The sequence below is a fragment of the Typopeltis vanoorti genome, chromosome 21, assembly GCF_054136105.1.
Source record: "Typopeltis vanoorti isolate ZY-2024b chromosome 21, IOZ_Tvanoo_1.0, whole genome shotgun sequence".
Taxonomy (NCBI): domain Eukaryota; kingdom Metazoa; phylum Arthropoda; class Arachnida; order Uropygi; family Thelyphonidae; genus Typopeltis; species Typopeltis vanoorti.
This window is the reverse complement of record NC_143569.1, coordinates 177,206-201,337: the sequence shown is the minus strand read 5'-3', so window position 1 is coordinate 201,337 and position 24,132 is coordinate 177,206. Positions and strand designations below refer to the sequence as shown.

The 24,132-nt window shown below is 35.5% G+C and overlaps 1 protein-coding gene across 1 annotated transcript in view; it reads right to left on the bottom strand.

Moving 5' to 3' along the window:
• Window positions 1–3,170: 3,170 nt before the first annotated feature.
• LOC150094595 (uncharacterized) overlaps window positions 3,171–24,132 on the bottom strand; it is a 43,984-nt gene continuing 23,022 nt past the window's right edge. Inside the window, exon 2 of the mRNA XM_090411695.1 lies at window positions 3,171–8,576. Coding sequence (XP_090267821.1) covers window positions 3,874–8,439 — 4,566 coding nt within the window. The 5' untranslated portion in view covers window positions 8,440–8,576 and the 3' untranslated portion in view covers window positions 3,171–3,873. The remainder of the gene's footprint in view (window positions 8,577–24,132) is intronic.

Below are 24,132 nucleotides of genomic sequence, written 5' to 3'. Positions count from 1 at the left end.
CTTTGATACTGCTGCATGTCTATTCATCTTCCAAGTCAAAACCACATGGTCACTCTCTCCAACTGGTGGGAGAGATGTCATCTCAGTTATTATCAACTGTTCTGATGCTATGACCAAATCCAAAACTCTTGAACCTCTTGTTCCCTCTATTCCATGCTGCATAAGAAATTTGTCCCTCAAGAATTTATGAAATTCCATTCCCTTATTGCTACATGCATCTTCCTCTCCCCAATTTATACTGCTGTAGTTAAAATCTCCCATAACAATCATTCTTCTTGCACTTGCCAAGCTCAACTGCCTAAACATCTCCTGGTCCCCACCCTCTGTGCTCCTTGGTCTGTAGCAACACCCCACTAAATATGCCCACCTCTACCTCACACCATATACTTTCAAAATCCTTAAGTGTCACTGCTTTCCAAAGCCTTCCACCGTCACGCTTTCTCTTCCTATCCTGCTGAAAAATGCTGTACCCTGCTACTTCTATTCCTGTTATTATATCCTCTTCTGTCAATCACGTCTTAGTGATCCCAATAATCTTTGGCCAGGCTGATGCTATCAGCGCCATCAATTCCTCTCCTTTATTCCGGATACTCCTGGCATTGGTGTAAAGCATAAAAATGCCATTGTTTCTACAACCAGCATTATCCCCTCTAGACTCTACTGGGCTTAGCGTTACCTGATGTCGTCCCCCTTCCCACAAGAGGCCACCCCCTGCTACCATCCACCCTGGGACGCACTGACTCGTTCAGAACAGCAATCTTTCCAGATGCCTACGTCCATCCTCATTCAAATGTAAGCGCTTTCTTACATACAATTCCTCTCTATCCTCAAACATCCTCCAAGCATCCACATATTCCAATTGTCTCTTCTGACACATTCTAGCTATTATGTTATTTAATATTACTGCTCTTCTGTTCAGCTCTTCACTATCATACCTAGGTAACACACAGTGTATCTCTACCTGCCCAATTTACATTACCTGTCAATGTCATTTGTTCCTACCATCACAATCATCTCATCCACCCTTTCACCCATCTTAATTGCCATAGCCACACTTTCTATCGTTCCTCCAGGCAAACACTCCTCACGCATCCTATCTTGAACACCACGGATCATTAAGTCTCCATACATTACACCTCTCACCATCCTGTTCCTCGATTGCTCACATGCATCCCGCACACTCTCTCTTCCTCTCTCCACTAACACTTTCTCACTGTGTTCCCCTACTTACCTGCCTTCCTGACATCACTGTATCCCTGGTTCCAGTGCTCTCTTGCATTCCTCTCATTCCCTCTCTCCTACTGTTCCTATTCTCTCCTCTTCTACCATTCTCATAACTCTCTCTCATTCCCTCTCTTCTACTGTCCCTATTCTCTCCTCTTCTACCATTCTCATAACTCTCTCTCATTCCCTCTCTTCTACTGTTCCTATTCTCTCCTCTTCTACCATTCTCATAACTCTCTCTCATTCCCTCTCTTCTATCATTCCCATAACTCTCTCTCATTCCCTCTCTTCTATCATTCCCATAACTCTCTCTCATTCCCTCTCTTCTACTGTTCCTATTCTCTCCTCTTCTATCATTCCCATGACTCTCTCCCTCCTACTCCAATTCGCCTTGCATTCGTCTCTTCCATTCGCCTAATCTCTTCTTTCACCCTTCTCATCTCATTCCCTAAACATTCCACATCCTCCTCTTTCAGCTCATCTATCTTGTAATTATGGGGGGGGGGGGGGGATGAAAAGGTCTGATAAACGCCTAGAACAAAAATGATACTGAAGCAACTGATATAATCACAAGAAAGAACATATCTTAAAACCCTTTAACCCCCCCCCCCCATGTTTCATTAAATTGTAATAATTTGTACTTTTCCTTTATTTTTTGTTCTAGGTGTTTATCAGAACTTTTCAGCCCCCCCCCCAACTCTCACCTCATAATCTTTTGATCTATGGTGATACCCATATAATAAAGAATATTTCCATATTTTTGCATAAATAGCTCAAACCATGTTCCATAAATTTCTCATCCACAATGCAGCTGACATTTTCAGTCTTCCTGCTTGTTTTAACCATCCTTTTATTGCTGATAATCATACCATATTTGTTACAACTATTATTCAGTTTAGTTAAGGAATCCTATTGACTTGTGCTGGACTTATTTAAAAGTAAAGAGCTCAGTTGACTGTTTCCCAGGTTGATATCAGACAATGCTACTTTCCTTCACATGATTCATATTGAATAACCACAGAGATAACATGAACCTTTGTATCACACATGATTTTACATCAGACCATCTTCCTGTACCTCCTAACTGCTGACTTACAACTCAAATACAGATTCTGTACTGCTCAATATAAAAAGATGTTTACATCCCTTATTTACATCATACAATTGTAGTGTTTTGAACAGCATCTCTCTCACCACATGCCATTTTCAGATCTACAAAACTAAAATACAGATCCTTGTTATATATACTCAGATAGCTGTTTAAGTTTTTAAGAGGAGGTAGGGATGATTCACTAATTCTTTTTAATTTTGTTAAGGCAAACATGGATTAGAATTTTAAGAGTAGTAAACAAAAAACATAGTTTTTCATTTGATTTTAAGGATAGTGTTCAGAGTATGGTCTTCCTGGTTTGATTATCTATAGCTCTAGTAGTAAACATGCTGTATTATTTGTGTGTTTTTAAGTGAATGCTGACTGTTCTTCCAGCCTGTTCATAACAGGTTAGCCTCCAAGAGTAAGGAACTATGTAAAACCTATGAAAGTGATGGGAAGAGGTTAAATCATAAAGAAACAGTGTAGCTAGGGCCTGGATAGATGAATATCGATGGCTATATAATGCTTCTGGATAATGCAGTGTATGCTAATATTGCTGCAGTCTTATAGAACAGACTTAAGTCCCCTCAATATGACCACTGCACCATGTAATACTGCAGGAATTATTGCAGTTTGAGAAAATCATGCAAAAACATTCAAACTGCACAGGATTCAGGTTTCCATCTGGCATCTCTGGGACAAAACTGAAACATCTTGTGCAGGCAAAAACAAGTATCAAAAAACAGTATATAGACTAGTGGTCATCACGATCACTTCTACGTTATGTAGAAGTGATCAGGCCAAGATGACCTACATAACATACAGGTGTGTGTGCAATTTAATCACTCTGAAATACAGTGAAATTGCAATTTTTATTTCAACACAGAGTTTCGTCTCAGATTATTAGCTAGTTGAACTGGATACAAGTTAAAATTACTAAAAAAAATTTTTGCTAGAGCATATCAACATTATAAATAACCAAAACAAAAAAATATTTTCTGACTGCATATACATCTAAAAACAACCACTGAATCTTAACTAAATCAGTTAATAACAAAAATAAATACAAATAGAATAAATTCAGAGTATCATAGAAAATTATTTTTTGAAACACTATGAATTTCTTTCAGAGTGCTCAATTCATTGCATACACTATACATAAGGTGTGGTTTTTAAGTAATTAAATTTGTGATTGCCAAACACAGGCAATCCTCAAATACAGTAACTGAGAGAGATCAAAGAAGTTCTAGTAGCTGGTTAGATGGCTGAATAATTATCAGTGTTTACTAAAGCAAGAATAAAGTGCATTATACAATGTCTTTTGTCTTAAGACATGATTTTAAAGATCAATAATTTACAGTAAATTACAAGTATATTTAAGTCTATGACTTTGCTGATGCATTCCAGTCAATGGAAGAATAAAATAAAATAAAGCATGTTCTGTTGATATATTATGTTTCATTTATTTGTTGAATAATTTATGATTCCTCTGATAGCGGCCTCAATAAAACAGTGAGCATATCTATAATACATAATAAATTTTCTATATATGTGATTTACCAGAAATCATCCTTCATATGATCAGTTGTCCAGTGCCCAAAGCATTCGCATGTGTCACAATATGGTCTTTCCTCATTCTTACTCCCATGGTGAACCGAATTAGATGGTACATCTTCTTCAGAAACCTGCTTTGGACAATCTTCAGTGTCATGTAAATCAAATCTATCACATATATCACAAAATAACCTTGGTGCTTTCTTTATGCCATTAATATTAATGTTTTCATCATAATCATCTACACCTGTTTCTAAGATCTCTATCCTGGCAACTAGTTCATCATTCTTCTTTTTCAGATCTATAATTATTGAGTTCAGAAATTCAATCTGATTCTTAAGTGATTCATATTCATCTTTTATTTTTTTATATCCCAAATCTCCCACATTATCACTTTCAGACATTTTTGTTATTCTTTCTTCCAGGTTCTGTTTTTCTTTTTTTAAATGCTGGATTGTGATTTCGAGCTTTTGTATCTGTTCCTTGTCTTTTTTCAGTTCAAGAAGTTTTTGATTCAAATCAGCAATCTCAGCTTGTTTTGATTTCAATAATTCCTTAATTGATTTATAATCTCTTAACATATCTTCACTATTCTTCAAATTCAATGTCAACTCTGTCTCCTTTTCTTTAAGTTCTTTGTTTTCTTTTTCAAGATTGGAGAACAATGTTATTTTTTGAGATTTTTCATCATTAGCTGTTTGCAAAAGAGTGACATGATGTTTTAAATTGTTTTTTTCTAATTCTGTAGCCTGAAGTTGTTGTTTGAACACTTCAAATTTTTCTTCCTGAATAATAAATTCTTTCTGCAGTTCACTTAATGCTTGATTTTCAAGTTTAGTTTTCTCAAGTTTTTTCATTAACTCCTCTTTGTGAGTTGAGAGTTCAGATTTAAAAGTAATCACTTCTTCTCTTAATGCTGCTAATTTAGCATCTCTATCAGAGATTATATTTTGCAACTCTTGTTTCTTTTCAGCTAACTGATCTCTTTCTAATTTCAGATGAGCTGAGATTTCCAGTTCATTCTGGTATGCTGTTGTCAGTTCACCAACCTTAACTTGCCAGGATTTCAATTCATCTGAGTGCTGGGCAAATGAAGTTTCAATCTCTTCTTTGTACTGGACTTGTAATTTTTTCAATTTTTCTTTTAGTTCTTCTGCAGCTTGATAAACTGCTTTCATCTCAGAATGAACATTTGAAAGTTCTTTCTCTTTTATTTTTAACTGCTCAGATACATGGACCAACTGCTGGTTAACATCTTCTGATGACTCTTGCAGTTGAGCCAGTGTCTCTTCTAAATTAGTGTTTCTGTTCATCAGATCAACACAATCTTTACTTTTGCCTTCCAATTCCTTTTTAAGAATATCATATTCTTCAGTCAGTTTTATCACATGGCTTTTGCTTTCATGTAAGCTATGTTCAAGACACAATGCTTGGTTTTGTAAAATTTCAAAATCATTATTTTTATCATTTAATGTTTTTCTCAAAATTTCATGGTCCTCATTCTTCTTGAACAAAATTGCATTGTGCTCATTTTCTTTCTTATCAAATTCATCTTTTACTACTTCTAATTCTTTATTTAAAGACTTAATTTGATATTGCATTTGAGTTAACTTGGTCTGTTTTTCTTCTAGTTGTTGAGATAAAATTGCTAAATGTTTAGAGCTATTTTCTGAGGACTGTTTTAATTGATCACTGAAGAAATTTTTTTCTGTAGAAATATTTTCTAAGCATTTTTCATTATCTTTCAGTGTTTCTGCAAGAATAATTTTTTCTTCAGTAAGTATCCTTATGTCTTCTTGATTCTGATGAAGACTCTGCTCAAGATGAGAACATTTTTCTTGAAAATTTACAGTTTCGCTGCACTTTTCCTCAAAACCCTTTTTTAAATTGTCAATTTCTTTATCTTTCTGAGTTAATTTATGTGCACATTCAACTAATTCTTTTTCTAATTGTGCTTTAAGTTTTTCTGAAGTTCCAGTAAGAGCTCTCATCTGAAACTGCATGGAATTCAGCTGTTTATCTCTGTCTTCCAGTTGTTCTGAGAGATAAGTAATATGCTTTGATGTGTCTCCAGATGATTCTACCACCTCTGCTAACTGTGCCTCCAGCAAAGACTTTTGCCGAGAAGCACTATTGTAAGATATCTCCAACTGTTTTAATTCACTAGTTAGTTGCTCATTTTTTTCACTGATTTTACTTATATCTTCTTTATCTTGATTAACTTCTTTTTCAAGATTGCACATCTTTTGCTGAAGACTGCAAATTTCACTTACCTTTTCATTGACTGTTTTCTCCAAAGTTTGGCAATGTTCACTTTTCTCCAAGAGCTGAATATCATAATGAACTTTTTGTTTTTCAACCTCTTCTTTAAGCTTGTAAGACAATTCATTTGCTATATCAAGTTCTGACTTCATGGTGGATAATTTCTTGTCTCTTTCTTCCAACTGCTCTAATAAACCTGAAACATGCTGGGATGTATTACTTGATGACTGTGCTGCTTGAATTAGTTCCTGTTCAAGGTTCACCTTCTGCTGAGAAAGATTTTCCAGAGATATTTGAATATCTTGTAATTTTTTTGAAATATGCTCATTTTTGTCATTTAGATGTTTTGCATTTTCATCACTCTGTTTAAACTTCTGGTCAAGACTAGATATAGTCAGCCGAGCATCAGCTAGTTCACTATCTTTATCTTGCAGCTGCAATTGTACGTGTGAACATGATTCAGTTAGCTTTTCCATTGTTTCTCTGTGATTAAGTTGTAGTTTTTCTAAACTCTCTTTCAACTGTTGATTTTGTTCAATAACTTCTGCATTTTTAATCTGAATGCAATGAAGCTGTGTCTCATATTCTTCCAGTTTATGAGAAAGCAATGTCATTTGCTGAGAACTATCTTCTGAAATAACTGTGATTTCTGACAACTGCTTTTCCAGTGAAGCTTTTTCATCAGAAAGGCTCTTACAAATTTTTTGGGCATCTTTCAGCTTCTTCTCAAGTTCCATGTTTTCATCAAAAAGAAGTTTGTTTTGCTCAAGGTTATGCTTTAAATCATTCTCTAAAGTAGAAGCCTGTTTTTCTAAAACATCAAAGTCACAATGTTTTCCTTTGAAATTTCTTTCTAAGTTTAAATATTCTTCATTTTTTATTCCTGAAGCATGTTTTAAATTAAGGCTATCACACTTCTCATGACATTTTTCTAGAGAATTACTGGAATCTAAATTATCATCGGTTTCCATCACCTCTTCCTTAAGATTCAATATTTTATTTTCCATAGATACACGATCATTAGTTCCAGCAGTACTTATTTTAACACGGTTCTCCAATTCTTGTGCATGATGCTTCTGTTGTTCAAGTTGAGCTTCAAGATCAGTTCTATATACATGTTCTTCTTCTACTCTAAACTGTAAATCTTCAACTGTGCTTTGCATTTCTTTTAGCTGCAATGTCATGTCTTGCCTTTCTTTGTGGGAAACTTCCAAAAGCTGCCTGAAACGCATTACAGTTTGTTCATTCTCTTCTACCAGTTTATAATAGACTGCTTGTAACTCTCTTAACTGCTGTTCCCTTTCTTCTCCATGAGCTGCAGCTCGAGCCATTTCAGCTCTTTCAGTATCTCGTTCTTTCAAAAGCTGTTCAATATGTTCCTCTTTTTCTTTTAAGGCTTCATGCAGAGCAACATTTGTAGCTGTAACTGTTGTAGCTGCTGATCTTGACTTCTGACTGGCAGTTAAGGCTGTAACACCTAGTTTAACTCTAGAGCGTGCCATGCTAGATGTTGAACTAACTGAACTTAGAAGAGATTCATGGCTACCAGTTTTACGTCTGGAAGAGGATAACATTCCTGGTGATGGAATTTCAGATTTTTGTCCTTTTGCCACTTTATAGGAAGGAGCAAAAAGCCCATACTTCATCTTGCATTCAAAATATCTTTTTCCGGCAACAGAACCATCATTTTTGCCCACAGGTTCATCTAGTTCTACACCTGCCCATTCACCTGAAGCAAATTCTGTTGTTCCTAGATATCTCACTGTACCTGTTTTCACTCCAGCAGTTGAATTTACAATTACATGATCACCTACATTTAGCTTTGAATTAGATGTAGTCCCTGCACAAGGTATAGACTTGATGCTTCCTGAAGGAGAAGAAACACCTTTTGGTTGGGTAATTTTCATGCCATCACTTGCAGCACCACTGCATGTAGCCTGATTTTGAGGCTGTCTTGTAAGTTTGTGAGGACGTGTGAAGAGGCCATACTTTGAATCACAATGAAAATATCTAACACCTGCAACACTTCCATCATTCTTTCCAACAGGATTATCTAGTTTGATGCCAGCCCATTTTCCTGGTGCAAACTGTGTCTCACCAACATACTGAATATAACCTGGGTTTACACCATTGATCCAAACTCTATCACCAATAGCAAAATTTTCCAACTCTTCCAGTGCAGCATCTGATACTCCAGGTTTACTGGATAAGCTTGTGGTGGATGATGCTGCTGATAATGTAGCTGGGTGAGCAATTCTGCAAGGCTTTGCAATTCTGCTGATAGATTCATGGTTGCTTTGATTCATTTTTAAATAACTGGAAGCTCAAAAGAAAATTTAGAAATAACACCATATCAGCAGAAAAAGGTGCATATAGCTCCAGGTAACTTCGATCATCAAAACACAATTACAAATAAAATCAAAAATTTCCAAGCCCATGCGCCCTGCAAAAAAGTGAATACTATTGTTATTCTATTTAATTAAATATATTAAATAAATAAATATGACAAATGAAAGCAAAACATGGTAACCTGTAACAATGCAAGTAAAATCACTTTAAAATACTTCAGTATGATCAAGGATGGTCGTGTTAAACTGTTTCTGCAAAAATTTAGTATTTAATATTATAAATTTTCTGGTATTATACTATATAATGAATTTTGTTAATTAAAAAAAAAAAAAAAAAAAAAAAAAAAAACTGGATATCCAAACTAACCCAACCTCTCATCTCAAAAGTTAAAAAGTTTTTTATTTCATGGTAGCTATATTAGCTACCATGGGTTGCCTCAGACTTGCACTGCAGGCACAAACTTGAATTATTGTCTGTTTGCCTACTTGGGAAATAGGATTAAAAACCAAGTTTATATAAAATTACTTGGTATCTTGAATACAAAGTGAGAGTTCACTTAAGAAAAATATATTTCTCTGACATTTGATTTCCTTAGTACTGTATGCAAGATTTTGCTCTCTTAAGGTTTCTGTCTGGTCTCTAAAGAGAACACAAATTCGAAACAGGTGTTAGGCCACAGAAACCTTAAAAAAAATGCACTAATAAAAAGTGAATATATGGATGCTTGGGCAGCACTCATGTCTTTTAAGTAGTGCAAGTTAAGGCAACTAGCTTTTTAGAATACAATCCTCAGCAACCAATGCTGAAGACTGTATTCTCATAAGGACTCAGGTCAATTTTACAAAACTTTCATAGTTTCTACAAATGTTCAGCTTTTAAATTATGTTGGATCTAATATCCACTTTGCCCATGTAATTTTACATTGCCAAAATGAAGCCATATGGCTCTTTCTTTAGTAATTAATTTTTCTTGCCAGAAAAAAATTACTCTTTCCACTGATCAGGGGGTCTATTTGGCATGCTCTTTGCACTAATTTAACCAAGTCAATCTCATTTTTTTTTTGGTTAAGAAGGGCTTCTTTTTAAGATGCCTGGCTATCAGTCCCTGTCAAATGAGTTTTCTCCTGACAGTTACAGAGTTGCTACAACTCCCATTTGTTCTTTCCAGTGCTGTTTCAGTTCTCAGGACAATGCATGGTGATTTTTGAGGCAGAACTGCTTTAGAAGTCAATCATGGTATGGTGTAGACAGTGGCTTCGTTCTTGTCCCTTTCTTCTTTTAGCAGATCTGGTTTCCTTCACTTTCAAAAGTAACCATACTATAGGACACCCTTTCAGCAATTTCAAGAGAGGAACAGCCATCTCTTTTCAAAGCTTGAGTCACACTTTTTCTGTGAGGTGTTAACTCCACGTACCTGGCCATAGCGATCTCAGCATGAAAATGCGAAATCTAGCTCTTGCTGTCTACTTATAACATAAAAACTGGCTAACTTGGCTATGGCTGAGGAAGATCCTCAAACTCCTCATATCGGCAACGGGAATCGATCTGAGGACACTCCTCCCCAGGCATATGGTTGCGAAGTGCAAAGCCACTAGGCTAAACGCGCAGACACAGAAATCTGTGGGAATGACAGATGATCCGATACAACAAATCCAATGACAAACTAATGAAAATGAACAAACATGGGTGTTTGTACTTTACTTGCTTTGTAAAGGTATTAAAAGTGTTGTGTTGTGCCACAATTAGCTAATCAGGCAAAATATATATAAGGGAGCTTTTTTAAATATGTGGCCAGCAGAAAAATGATTTGAAGGATGATACTGATTAATGAAAATGGTAAAATGATAAACACTGAGGACAATATAGGTGAGAAATTAAATGAACGATTTATACAGGTATTTCATCTTTACGTATATAACATGCAGAAGTTGAGAGTGTGTGTGTGTGTGGAGGGGGGGTGCTACTGATGATGAGTTAGCAGGAGATATGAGGAACTGAGCAAAGTTGATGTCATTGAGTCTGAAGTAACTGATGGTATATCATTCTTGAAGGAAATGTTCCTAGGATTTAACAACAGCTTCTATATCCTTTTTAACACAAGTCTTAGAATAGGCCAATTTCCAATGGAGTGAAAAGAGAGCAAAATTGTTCTGCTTTATAAGGGGAGTGATAAGACTAAGGCTTCGATTATAGGCCAGTCTGCTTAATCAGTGTTAAACAGGTTAGTGAGAACCTGGGATTTAGAAGTGGGTTGAAAACAAAAACATTTTCTTTGATGGACAGCATGAGTTTGCTAAAGGATGATTGTGATATAGCCATTTACTTGCTTATTATAACAAGATGATCAGTGCATTGATCATCTTGTTATAATGCATGCACGCTCTCTCTTGATATGAGAGAGAGCGTGCATGCGCGTGTGTATTTTTACTTATTCCGCTTACATACTCCAAGTGGATAAAACTCTTAAAATTCAAAATAAAAAGAAAACACATGAAAATGAACTACCAATTAACTTGCACAAATGTTTATCTGGATATCTCATATGTAACCTCTAACCTTTTAAATTAACCATTCAACTACAAACCCATTAAGAAATTGAGTCTTTATTCTTTTTAATCAAAATAACAATTTTTAACACAACCTACAAATAACACAAATATATACAACATGAAATCAACAAAACTCATATATGCAAGTGCCAGTGCATTCTTCAGATTACGACAACACTTTAATGCACAACTTCCTTTCAATCAGTTATCACCCTATATCAGGGGTCGGCAACCTTTTTGGAGTGAAGAGCCATTTTTAAAATTATATCTGTTAAAAAAAAATTTAGGGAGCTGGATGCAGAGATGAGCAACCAATGGGCCGCGGTTGCATGCGGCCCTCTTAGGTTTTCGTGTGGTCCACGGTGTTTGTTTTGTACGGCAGAATTAGTATATATTCATTAAAAATCTATTTTATGAATATTGACTTTTACATGTGGATTTATTTGTGCAGGTCAAAAAATTAAAATATAGCTAAATAATGGAAAATAAATTAATACTTTCTTCAAAAGATATATTTCGGTGATTACACCACATTTTTTTTTTATGTTTTTAATTTTTTAAAATTTTTTTATTATTCAGTTATATAAAACACTGAAATAATAGTTCCCGACAAGTTTCATAAATCGTAGGATTTACATCTTCAGGGGGTAAATAGTATAACTTAAAGTTTAAACAAGAGAATTAATAAATACAAATCATAACCGTCTGGCTATTCATAAAACTCAAATACGTAGGACAGACAGGAAGATCTGGAGAAATACGCATGGCTGAACACCAAAAAGACATACAATACAAAGGAGAACAAAAACCGGGTCTTGCTATCCATACCACTGGACACTATGTACTCTGGCAAAAAACGACGATGTCATACATAGAAAACAACAGTTATATAAGAAAATGTAAAGCGGCTGCTAATATGCTAAAAAACCCAACCCAATGCAATAAAAATCAAGGTTTAATTCTCCATCAAGTGTGGTCAGCTCTAATAAAAAATCTACCTCAATCTGAGCTCGGACTGTATGAACAAGAACAAGAACATGTGACATCATCCAGTATTGTTCAACGTCAATAACATTATATATCTGCATTCTGTTATTTGAGTTTTATGAATAGCCAGGCAGTTATAATTTGTATTTATTAATTCTATTAATTCTCTTGTTTAAACTTTAAGTTATACTATTTATCCCCTGAAGATGTAAATCCTATGATTTATGAAACTTGTTGGGAACTATTATTTCAGTGTTTTATATACTGAATAATGGAAAAAAAAAAAAAAAAAATGTGGTGTAATCACCGAAATATATCTTTTGAACCAATTAGCCACAGAAATCTACGCCTGCTAATACTTTCTTATCAAAGAAAAGGAAAATGTTCTCTATGCTGATTGAACTGAGTATTTCATTTACTATTTAATTGCTCATCACTGCTTTAAATTTAGAAACTACATTGAAAAATATTATAATTAAATTATTTATTCAGTTTTTTTTTTTTTTTTTTTTTTTTTTACAGTAACATGTTATCATACTTGTAAAACACAGGGGTGGCATGTCACACGAAATTATATGATATTTTTAAATATTAAATAATAAAACAAAGATTTGCTCCTCCTTACAAAAACATATAAAATCCAATAACAAACCTATTTCTTTAATTTTTTTTATTTTATTTAAAATATCTTCTTATTGCGACTTTTTCTGTTGAACTTCTTGGGATAGTTTCTCAATATGCAGTGAATACGCCGTAATTTTCATTTTCAAACATGACGAAAGACTCATGTTGTTTAGTAGGTTCTCAACTTACTTTTAATAAAATTCATATTAGAAAATATCTGCTCACAGCAATATGCCGATCCGAAAATCGATAGAAGTCCAAATGCGTATGTTTGAAATCACTGAATGTAAGTGTCCAGTAAACAATTCCAAGTGTCAAATACAATCTGATCTTGCTTTTTAAGATCTTCTATTTCAGACCATTTTTTGTATTGCATGGATAGATTTTTTTCTTTCCAACTCCTCCAGGTCAGCTTTAAGATTTCTAAATTTTGAATTCCACAAATCCTGGGTTTTCAGGTCCTCTAACTGAAGTTGAAATGCAGCCTCATCAATTCCAGCAAAGGGCAAAAAATTTAATTTGGCAGGATTAATTTCAAGTGGTTGCAATAAAAATGACATAGTTGCCTCGTTCTGTCTAAATTCCTCAAATCTCCAATTAAATGTAGATCGCATATTTACCACAATTTCTTTGAAAAAGGTTAAATTTATGGAATTATTATCAGCTTGTTATTGTTGATATTTCTTCAACATAGGAAAATGTAATAATGTGCCTTTCTCTAAGTCTGTTGCAAACAAATATAATTTTTGTTCAAACGAAATCACTTCTAAAAGCAAAACTGCTGCATTTCCCTTTCCCTGTAGTTTCTTATTTAGTGCATTTAAATGGAAAGTCATATCCGCCATAAAGTAGAATTTTTGTAAAATGTAAATAAAATGTAAAGAAGGATTATTGCGTATGATTTCAAAGAGTTCAAACATGAAAGTATTAAATTTTTCAGCATCGCATGTACTATTTTCAATTGTAAAATATCCTTGATTAAATGTAAAATGTCCTTAATTTATTGTAAATGCTAAATTTAGGGTTTTTAGTTTCTAATTTAATAAATAACATTCGTTTTGCATTATTCAAAAATAGATTGTTTAACAGCGAAAAGAGCTGCTGGCTGCCGACCCCTGCCCTATATGAACAAAACTTCTGGAATTTCAACCTCTTGCTTCTTACAGAAAAACTTATATTCCTTCTTGAATTCATACAAGAATAAGACTAACAATCTCTATATGACAGCAAAATAAGTCAAATTCTTCTTGCATCCAAAAATCATCTTCATCCAAGACACTTCTATAGTGTGGCACAAAAAAGAAAACAGTACTGAAGAACTACAACAATATATGTTATGGAGTAAATAGGTTTATTAACAAAGAAATACATGTTTACACATGATATGTACATCCACAGCTACTGCCGGAATCTTGGTCGGATAAAAATTATTGACGAGAGATTACGTGATCAAAAGAGGTCTTTCAAGACAGGTTTCGTAGCACATGTGAAAGTTCTCTGTCATCTTGGAGAACAAGGGGAACATCTGCTGGACATATCTTGTAATTTTATTCCTTACTTCATAAAGATTTGAAGGTGGATCATGGTGGAATACATCAAGTGATGCAAGATCAAGAGAACATAAAGGGTACAGGAATTCTGGGAAGCTCAAAATGAGCCTCCAAGGGAAGTGTTCTGATAAATAGACTCTAGAACTATGTGATGTGTGACAGGTTGGTCTGTCCAGTTAGAGCTGTTCCTGAGCAGCTGTGCATGGAATGGAATGTTTTTTTTTTTTTTTTTGCACAACACATCCTATGTGCAAATCCTGCGTGAATAGAACCAACACATTTTCGATGTAGTCTTCGCTATTCAAGGTCAAGATTACACGATCCTCTTCAATGAAGTAGGGCCTAATTATGCTATTGCTGGAAATTGCACATACATACACACACACACCATGCGGTGATCTTCTCGCCGTGAAGAGGATTCTCTTGGACAAATTGAGGTCTCGAGAAAGCAAGAAACCTGTAGTTTCATCCGTTTACATTTCCATCTAAGCAGTCATGTATTTCATTTGAGAACCAGTCATTATGGAGGAAGGACAGATTTTCATAGACTGGCAAGCAAGCATGCACAGTATTCCTGCAATGCAGCATAATCTGTTGCTGTTAAACACTGACCCACCTGAATGACATACAAAAAGGCACCAGCTCCTTAAGGATTCTCTGTAGTGATCACCTTGGTATCCCAAGTTTTACTGCTGTTTTCCACGATGACTGTGTTTTGGAGACTATAACACTTGCTCCAGCACACGTCCATAATTCTGATTTGTGTTAACAGTTCATGGTCTCCACGAATGCCGTTTGTATTGTAGCAGAACACTCCCAGTATGTCGGAACCTGTAAACTAAGGCAACGATGACACTATTGCTTGGGGCACAATTACGGAAATGACAAATTGCTCACAAACATGTTGTAGGCTTAGACCATTTTGCTCTACAACTCTGTATGAATGAAAATAATGCTCAACAATAAACGTCTTTTCTTCCAACATCAACACCATTGCTAGAGCTAAATGTAATGTCGTAGACTCTACGCATGCTCTTCTATTAATGTGCATGCAGTTGAATGGCATATCTCATGGTATGTGTACTAAAAAGGGTATCGAAGTTCAGTAGTTTTCTTTTTTCCACCATACCATATAACTTCAATTTCTACACGAAAGTAGTAGCAAGAGCCATTGAATAACCTATTAAAACTTTATCACTTTAGAATGAATTAACTTTCTATATGAAAATCTCAACATTCTTTCTAAAACCTTACAACAGTTTTGTAACTTCAGAACAACCTTGCCTTCTATATGAAAGCTTCTGAAGAAATAATTAAAAACTTATGACTGTTAGAAATCATTTATCAGACTGAGAATCCTAAATAAAACAAACATTATTGGGGCACATTTCTATATGAACTGAAATTCAATAATGCTCCATTCAGCTTCAACTGAAATAAATTCTATATGGATTAATGACTACAAAACTTCAAACAACTCTTTATACAAAGTTATCCTCTCTCAGATTTCCATTTCTGTCCAATCTTCAGAAGACAGAAACTCCAGTTTTTGTCCTGCTGTGTTCCTTTTCTACTTCCCGAACAGCTGAATACTTAGTAGAATTCAGTAATATTTTTTTCTTTTGCACATGCTTGAAAATGCAACTGGGAAACTTCCGCTCAATTCCACCATTACACCGCTGTTACTGTTTTCCAGTGTTGGCTTGAAACGACATTTCTTCGCAGTGAAGAAAAGTTTAATTATAATTTCACAATGAACACAGCTAGAATTTATAACAGTTCTTCATTTCAATCTTTTATGCACTGAGGTAATTTCATTTGATTATTAACATAACATGAATTACAGCATTAACTTTTGCTTACCTTGTCATTAACATATTGTAAGCAATGGTTGTCTATACCAGGGTTTCCCAAACTGTGTTCTGCGAAACACTGGTGTCTCGTGGAAGGTGAATAAGTGTTCCACGAGAAGTTCTCCTGGAATTTGTCATTTTACTTTTCTAAGCATTTTTCATGAATAAATATTTTGTAGCGGAAATATCCTGAGGAGAATAATATTCGTGAATATGTCGAAAAGCTCAGACCCAGAACGTCTAATAACATCTGTGTAGCAAATGTTAGTGACCAAGCCGTGTATTTTTAAACATGGAAGTATTCATGAATTATCATTAATTTTCCACATCGAAACCTTTCCACATTTGGGAAAGGGAATACCGCTGTTTATGACCAGTCATAAAAATTGCTTGCAAGCAGATTATAACAATGGGCAGCATATACTCTGTTCTCAAAACTGAAAGAAATGACATTTGTGTAGCAAATGTCAGTGACCAAGCGGCATATTTTTAAACATGGAAGTATTCATGAATTATTGTTAATTTTCACACATCGAAACCTTTCAACATTTGAAAAAGGGAATACCGCTGTTTATGGCCGATCATAAAAACTGCCTGCAAGCTGATTGCAACAATGGGCGGCATATCCTCTGTTCCCAATTCCTCTGTAAAATATTCTCATATTGTTCCATGTCTTTTGTGATAGTAGTAGTCCAATCATCCGAAATTCAAATTTCTGACCAAGTCTTCTGAATTATGAGATAGAGCTACTATAAAGCTTTACACATCTATATTCAAGGCATTTCATTTTTTATCATCTACCGTGAGTAGCTGCCTTTCTATATTTGAATGCTTGTTCTACCCGAAGTATAGGTATTTCTGAGTGCATTTTATTATTATTATTATTCAGGCCTCCATGGAGTCAAAAGACTCAGTGTGGGAGGTCCTGCCTAAGAACATAAAGTCTGTTAAGACTCATCGAGGGGAGGTCCCCCCTAAGAAACACAAAGTCTATCATACAACTCCTTAAACTCATTGACCGTTCTCACCCTCACCACTCTGTCAGGCAATGCATTCCACAACTCAACCACCCTCCATACAAAGAAACCACTCCTCACCCTCTTGCTCACAGTTTCCTTTCGTAACTTCCAGGGATGGCCTCTTGTCATCACTCCTTCCCGCTGTTCAACCAAGTGAAAGAACACCACAGTGTCAACCCTGTAACCACCTCTCAGCAGTTTAAAAGTCTCAATCATATCACCTCTCCTTCTTCTATCCGCCAAACTCTGCAGTCCACATTCCCTCAGCCGATTCTCATAACTATCCTTGTACAGTCCTGAAACCATCTTTGTCATCCGTCTTTGTATCCTTTCCAGAGTTAATTTATCCCCTTCAAATCCTGGGGACCAAATCTGAGAACAATAATCCAAGTGTGGTCTGATCAGAGACTTATACAACAGAATGATAACCTTCTGCAATGATAATCTCTGCAGGTCAGTGTCCTTCTCATAATTGCAGCAATCCTCTGTGTTACCTTCACCACCTTTGCAATATGTCCTCTAAACTCCAGGTTTCTATCAATCATCAGCCCCAGATCTCTTGTCTCCCCAATTTCCTCCAGTATCACTCTCACTCCTCCCATAGAGTATGCAGCATCCCATCGATGTTTCCCAAACCTCAAGACCTTACATTTTGCTGCATTAAACTGACACCCCCATTCTTCAACTGTTTTACTATGGTTTGTTTCATGTAATCATCTTCAAAGTAACAACTGATCCAGACTTTCAAAACCTCTATTTTCAGCATTACGTCACTTATCTCCAGTGATGATCGCAATTCCTAAGTTTTTTGATAGTCTCCTTCATTTTGCCATTGTCCCGTTCTCCTATATTCTTACAACCATCCAATAATCAATACATGTAACCAAATAAAGCATAATGATAATTATCAAAATATACATCTTCTTTTGATCTAAAAATGGCAAGAAACATCCATCAGTGGCATGAAAATTTCAAATATTAGTACATGACAGTGCATTTCATGGTATAAGCCAAATGGTAATAGGATATTCCTAATGTTTTTTTTTTCTTTTTCTTTTTAAGAAAACTACTTTGACAGTAACTTATATATATATATATGTTAATACAATTAATGCTAATAAATAACTTAAAATATGCTAATACAATAACATATCAGTATATATGTTACCGGCATTCTATAGAATGCCGAAAGTGGGACGTCAAAGTATGAAACATTTAGATTGTCACACATTTCCTAGGCATTCTATAGAATGCCAAAAGGCAAATTGGCAAAGTACAAAATACTCCCAGCAGTGACTTTTAATGTCACAAGGCAAGTGACGTGACTTTTGACGCTCGCCTCAAATAGAGAGCCAGAGCACTTCCTAACCTAACCTAAACCTAACCAGAAATCGTTAGGTTATGTTTAGGTTAGGTTAGGTTAAGTTCATGCCACCTGTGGACATGAGAGTAAAGACGATGGAAATGAGAAAATAGAAGGTTAGGATGTTAATATTTTGTGTACTCTTTGCTTCAATATTGAGAATGCTGTCGAAGGTAAAATTCGATCTAAATTGAATCTGGAAATACAGGCTGAAAAAATGAAAATGGATTCCAACAATAAATTTCCTCCTGCACCTTTGGGGCCACTGTACGAGTTCCTATCCCTGACGTCGACAAGGGACGGGGTGACTCATGCAATCTGCTGGCAGTTGTTATGAGTTGGTTGGTTGGTTTATAGTTTATTTGGCACAAAAACTACAAAGGTCATACTCTGCCATACTAAAGGTTACAACATTCGCATTTACAAAAAATCGTAAACAATATGTCTGTACAAGAATCTAGTTTCATAAAGCAGCATCTCTAGGTAAACAGAACTGCTGTAGAGGGCACAGCAACACACAAGGTCAGAGGTTATTACAGTAGTGAAAAAATAGTTAACAATATAAGTTAATACATAATATATGAAACACTAAACCAAGAAATGCAGTATCTACATATATGTAAAATTATAATACAAATATACAATACATAATTGGTCAGATTTAACCTAATTAATAATATATATGTATAAAAGTTAAGTTAAGCAAAAAAAAGTATTTACATATAAACAAATTTATGGTCAAATGTGTTTGTACAAATTAATTCTTTCTAAAAAATTAAAAACATCATGCAATTTGCCTGAGTCTGCTAGCATTTCCCTGAGTATATATGGCTTGGTTAGATAGCTTTAAATTTCATTTCTCTCTCGTGTAAATTTTTGACAATCTACCAGAATATGATGAATAGTGAGATGTGTGTTGCATTTTTCACATATGGGAAGGTCATCAGCTCTCAGTAAATGAGAATAGTTAAGGTGACTGTGACCTATGCACAGCCTAGCAAGGAAAACCTCCTCCCTTCTCTTTGTACATTGACTAGAATCCCAGTGTTTAATTTCAGGTTTAATGTCATATAATTTGTTTGTTGATGTTTCTTGCCCACTGAGCAATTAGCTTTGATCTTATAAATTGTCTGTAGTCTGTATATGGAACTGTCAAATAGTATGTGGAGAAGGCATGGGCTAATTTAGCAGCTGCATCTGCAGCCTCATTTCCTCTGATTCCGATATGGCTGGGAAATGAACATCGAAATTAAGGATTTTCATTTTGTAAAGCAGGTGTAGCACTTCATAAAGTACTGGATGAGGATTATACATAGGAAAGGAGATAGCCTGTAAAGAACTCAATGAGTCTGTATAAATTATACACTTTTGGTAGCAGTTTTCTTTTATATGCACAAGTGCAAGCTGAATGGCATGTAACTCTGCTGTATAATTACTGCAGTCAGGTGGGATCTGATTTCAGATAATAATGTCAGGAAACAGCAGCACAGCCAACAGAGGTGTTAGCTCTTGAACCATTAGTATAGATGGGTAAGAAATCAGCAATAAGAAATGTGCTGCTATGTGTGCATTAAACAATTGCAGGTAATGGATGATGGGGTATAAGATTTCTGTAGCTGACAGTGTGAGAGGCTGCAGGATGGTGTGCAAACCTGCCATGGAGGAATGCTGTTATGTTTAGTGTAGCTAATGTTGTCAACATTTATACTAACAGCTTGAACAGTTTCTTTAATACACATACCAAAAGGATGTATAGCAGTTTGATGAGTGTGATATTGAACTTCCCAATGCAGAGAGAAGATACTATTCCATGTAGGGTGATCTGGGAGAGATTTTATTTTTAGGCATAATTAAGAGACAACTGTTTCTGTCAAAGTGATAGAGCCAGTTCATTTGCTTCTACATAGAGACTTGTAATGGGTGAGGTTCGAAAGGCACCAGTGACTACCCTTATACCCTGATGATGGATGGAATCCAACCATCATAGGTTACTCTGTCTTGCCGAACCATAAACTTGGGACCCATAATCCAGCTTTGAAGGAATTAAGTGCACGATAAAGATGAAGCAATGAAGTTTGATCAGCACCCCACCCAGTAGAGTGCGAAGGAGGCTCAAAGTTCTTTTGCACTTTTTTCTTAGTTGACGAATGTGTGCTAAAAATGCGAGTTCAAAAATGAGTCCCAAGTACTTGGTTTCTGTAGTTATTGGAATAACAGTAGATCCCATTCTTAGTTCAGGATCTGCGTGATGAGTGCGTTTTCGACAGAAGTGTACACAGACACTTTTTTCTGTTGAAAACCTAAACCCATTATTAAGAGCCCACAGAGAGACATGATCAATTGCTTGCTGAAGTTGTCTTTCAATTACCCTCATGTTATGTGAGTGACAGTAAATTGTGAAGTCATTAACATATAGAGCATTGTCTACAGTGGAAGGAAGCTGTTCAATGATTGAGTTGATTTTAATAGCAAAAAGGGTTACACTTAAGACAGAGCCTTGGGAAACACTGTGTTCTTGAAGATATGGTCAAGATTCCCAATCTTGACCATATTCCCAATCTTGACCATACTTCCCAATCTGAAATGGAAAGTTTGCCTGGCCAGAAAGTTTTTAATAAATATAGGGTGGTGTCCTTTGAGACCTAGGTTACAGAGGTCTTTTAATATGCCATATCTCCAGGATTGTGTCATAAGCTTTTTCCATGTCAAAAAAAACAGAGACAAGATGTTTTCGTTTCAGAAATGCATCTCTTATACAAGTTTCTAACCGAACTAAATGGTCTAAAGTTAATCGATGTCTATGGAAACCACATTGCATATGGAAAGAAGACTGTTGCTTTCTAAATACCAGAGAAGTTTGGCATTAACCATTTTCTCTAGCATCTTACAAAGACAGCTGGTCAGAGCAATGGGTCAATAATTATTTGCTTATGTTGGATCTTTTCCTGGTTTTGGGATAGCAATGACAATTGACTTATGCCAAGAATTTGGAAACTCTTCCTCTGCAAGTATTCTACTGTATAATAAGAGAAGAAGATCCATAGAAGATGATGGTAGATTTTATCATTTCATAATGGATGTCATCAGGTCCTACTCCACTGGGGTGAGATTGTAGGAGCTCTTTATAGTTCCTGTTGACAAATGGCTGAAGAATGTTGGTAGAAAAATTAAGCCTTCGTTTCTCTTGCTGCTTTTTCAGTATTAAAAATTCCAGAGAATATGAAGATGTTGCTGAGATTTTAGTAAAAGTTTCTCCCAAAGTATCTGCAATAGCTTTGGGAACAGCAAGAACGCTTCCATTATAGTCTAAGGTGGACAAACAATGTGTACTATATCTGCCTTTCATTTTCCAGATTTTATCCCATACAATTTTTGGACTGGTCATTTGATTAATTGATGTAGTAAATTGGATCCATGATTGTTTTTGACTCTGACGTCTTACAAAAGATGCTTTGGCTTGAGCACACTTGAAAGTTATTAAATTTGACGTGGTGGGGTATCTACGAAATATGCTTCATGCGCTGTGTTGATCTTTTTTGGCTGCCTGACACTCTGGGTTCCACCAAGGCTTTGGATAGACTGGAAATCAAGACGATTTCCAGTCTATCCAAACTTGTTGCAAAGGTAGAGCAAGCTAACATCACTCCTATCTCAGTATTTCCCATAATGCAAAACACATCTCCTTGCGGATATGTATAATGTTATGGGAAGGGCCACTACCAAGACTAGTTTAGACCTTTATTGAGGTCTCTTCAGTGGGAGCCAGGCCCAAGTGGAGATACCAGGCAGAAGCATTAGCAAGGGCATCCCTACCTATAGGAGTTGCCAAACGGTGTGCCACCTTTTTATTAAATTACTTTGGATTTAGAGAAAGATGTTGAAAGTTTATTTTTCACTTCGTTAGACTATAATAAATTTAGTTTAATCCTTTATCCAAGTGTGAGCAAACAAAGTTTGCGCCTGAAAGTATTCAGCACTTGGGCTCTCAATGAAGAGACCTCAGTAAAGGTCGAAACTTGTCTGGGTAGTGGTCCTTCCCTTAATGCATACCATAATACATATCCGCAAGGAGATGGGTTTTGCATTACGGGAGATACTGAGATAGGAGTGATGTTAGCTTGCTCCACCTTTGCAACAAGTTGCTCGGTATAGTACCACATTACCCCAGTCCTGAAGATACTTTCATTGCCAGATCACAATTCACTTTATCTCCCAAAGACTTACTGAGAGTTGGAGACATTCCTGACCATGAAATAGCAGTTATCTTAGATGTGAAATGTCACATGAAGGAGAAAACGACATAAAATTAAAATCTTCAAAATTTTTAGACTATAGGCCTGATAAATAGAACACTCAATCCAAATACAGTACAAAAAGAAACACATTTGAAAATATACAATACTTCAGCAGTACCCATGTTATTATATGACAGTGAAATTTGGGCAATAAACAAAATAAACAAGAGAAATCAGATTTATGAGAAAAATTGCAAAATACACATTATTAGACCAAAAAAAGGAACAAAGATATTTTAAAAGAACTAAAAACAAAATCAATAAAATAAAAACTAAACAATTATAAACAAAAATGGATAGAGCATGTGAACTGAATGGCTAACACCTGACATCCTAAACAAATAGCAAAATATAAACCAATTGGAAAGAGAAGGCCAGATAGACGACCTCCAAAATGGATACTGGATGGATAATGAGACTGGAGCAGACCAATATGGTCTATACCCGTAATCAGCATTATGATGATGATGTAATGTCATCAGAAGTATCTATCATCAATTCTACTGTGTTTAAGTGAACAACATCCCAGCTAGCATGAAGCTCTTTAATTCTTCATCATCAATTTTGTTTGTGGCTTAGGCCAACACAGTTTGGTCAGCTAAGTTTCAAACTGCCAGCCAATCATCCCAGACAGTTACCTAACAACTGGACTTACAATGAAAAGATGAACACTAAGAAATGGGGATCAGAAGCTCTGTTCAGCATTTCATATTTCTTATAGGCTGGGTAAACCAGACATCTCATTTTTAACCGGATTGTCTACTTTTTCAGCTATTGATCCAACATCCCAAGAAAATGCAAATATATGCCATTTTTTTTAAATTTATCCTGGCTTCCCCTCTTTGCAAACTCCAACCTAACTTGCTATTGCAAATCAGTTTAGAGAGGTTTAACCTATTTCCAATAGATGAATGACACTATGATCGATTCAGATGATTTTTACATAGTTTCTACAGGTGGCATAATAATGCACACGAGTCAACTTTTGTGTGTCTAGTGTAGCCCACACAATAGACATGTGCAAATGTTCTACTAGATCTTTGGTGTTTTTTAAAAGTATTCATAATGTTAAAATTTTATGCACTACATCTAGAGCTTAATTTTTCATTGAATATGGACATTGACCACAAGAGAAAGTGTGGTGGTCCAAATAAAACTTTCATCAGACTACATCTGAATTTCTGTGCTCATATCTGGTCAAAGGGATTTAAAGGAGATGAAGTACTGTATTTATTCGAATATTACTCACCGTCATTTATAACACGCACCCCTGATTTTACTTTACGAAAAAAGAAATTAAAAAGTTTTCCATATACCTCACACATGAAAAAGAAGCTTAAGCACATTCACGTCAGGGCAATAGTAACTTGCTCCCCTCAGTAAACAACACGCCCTCTCCAACAGACACTAT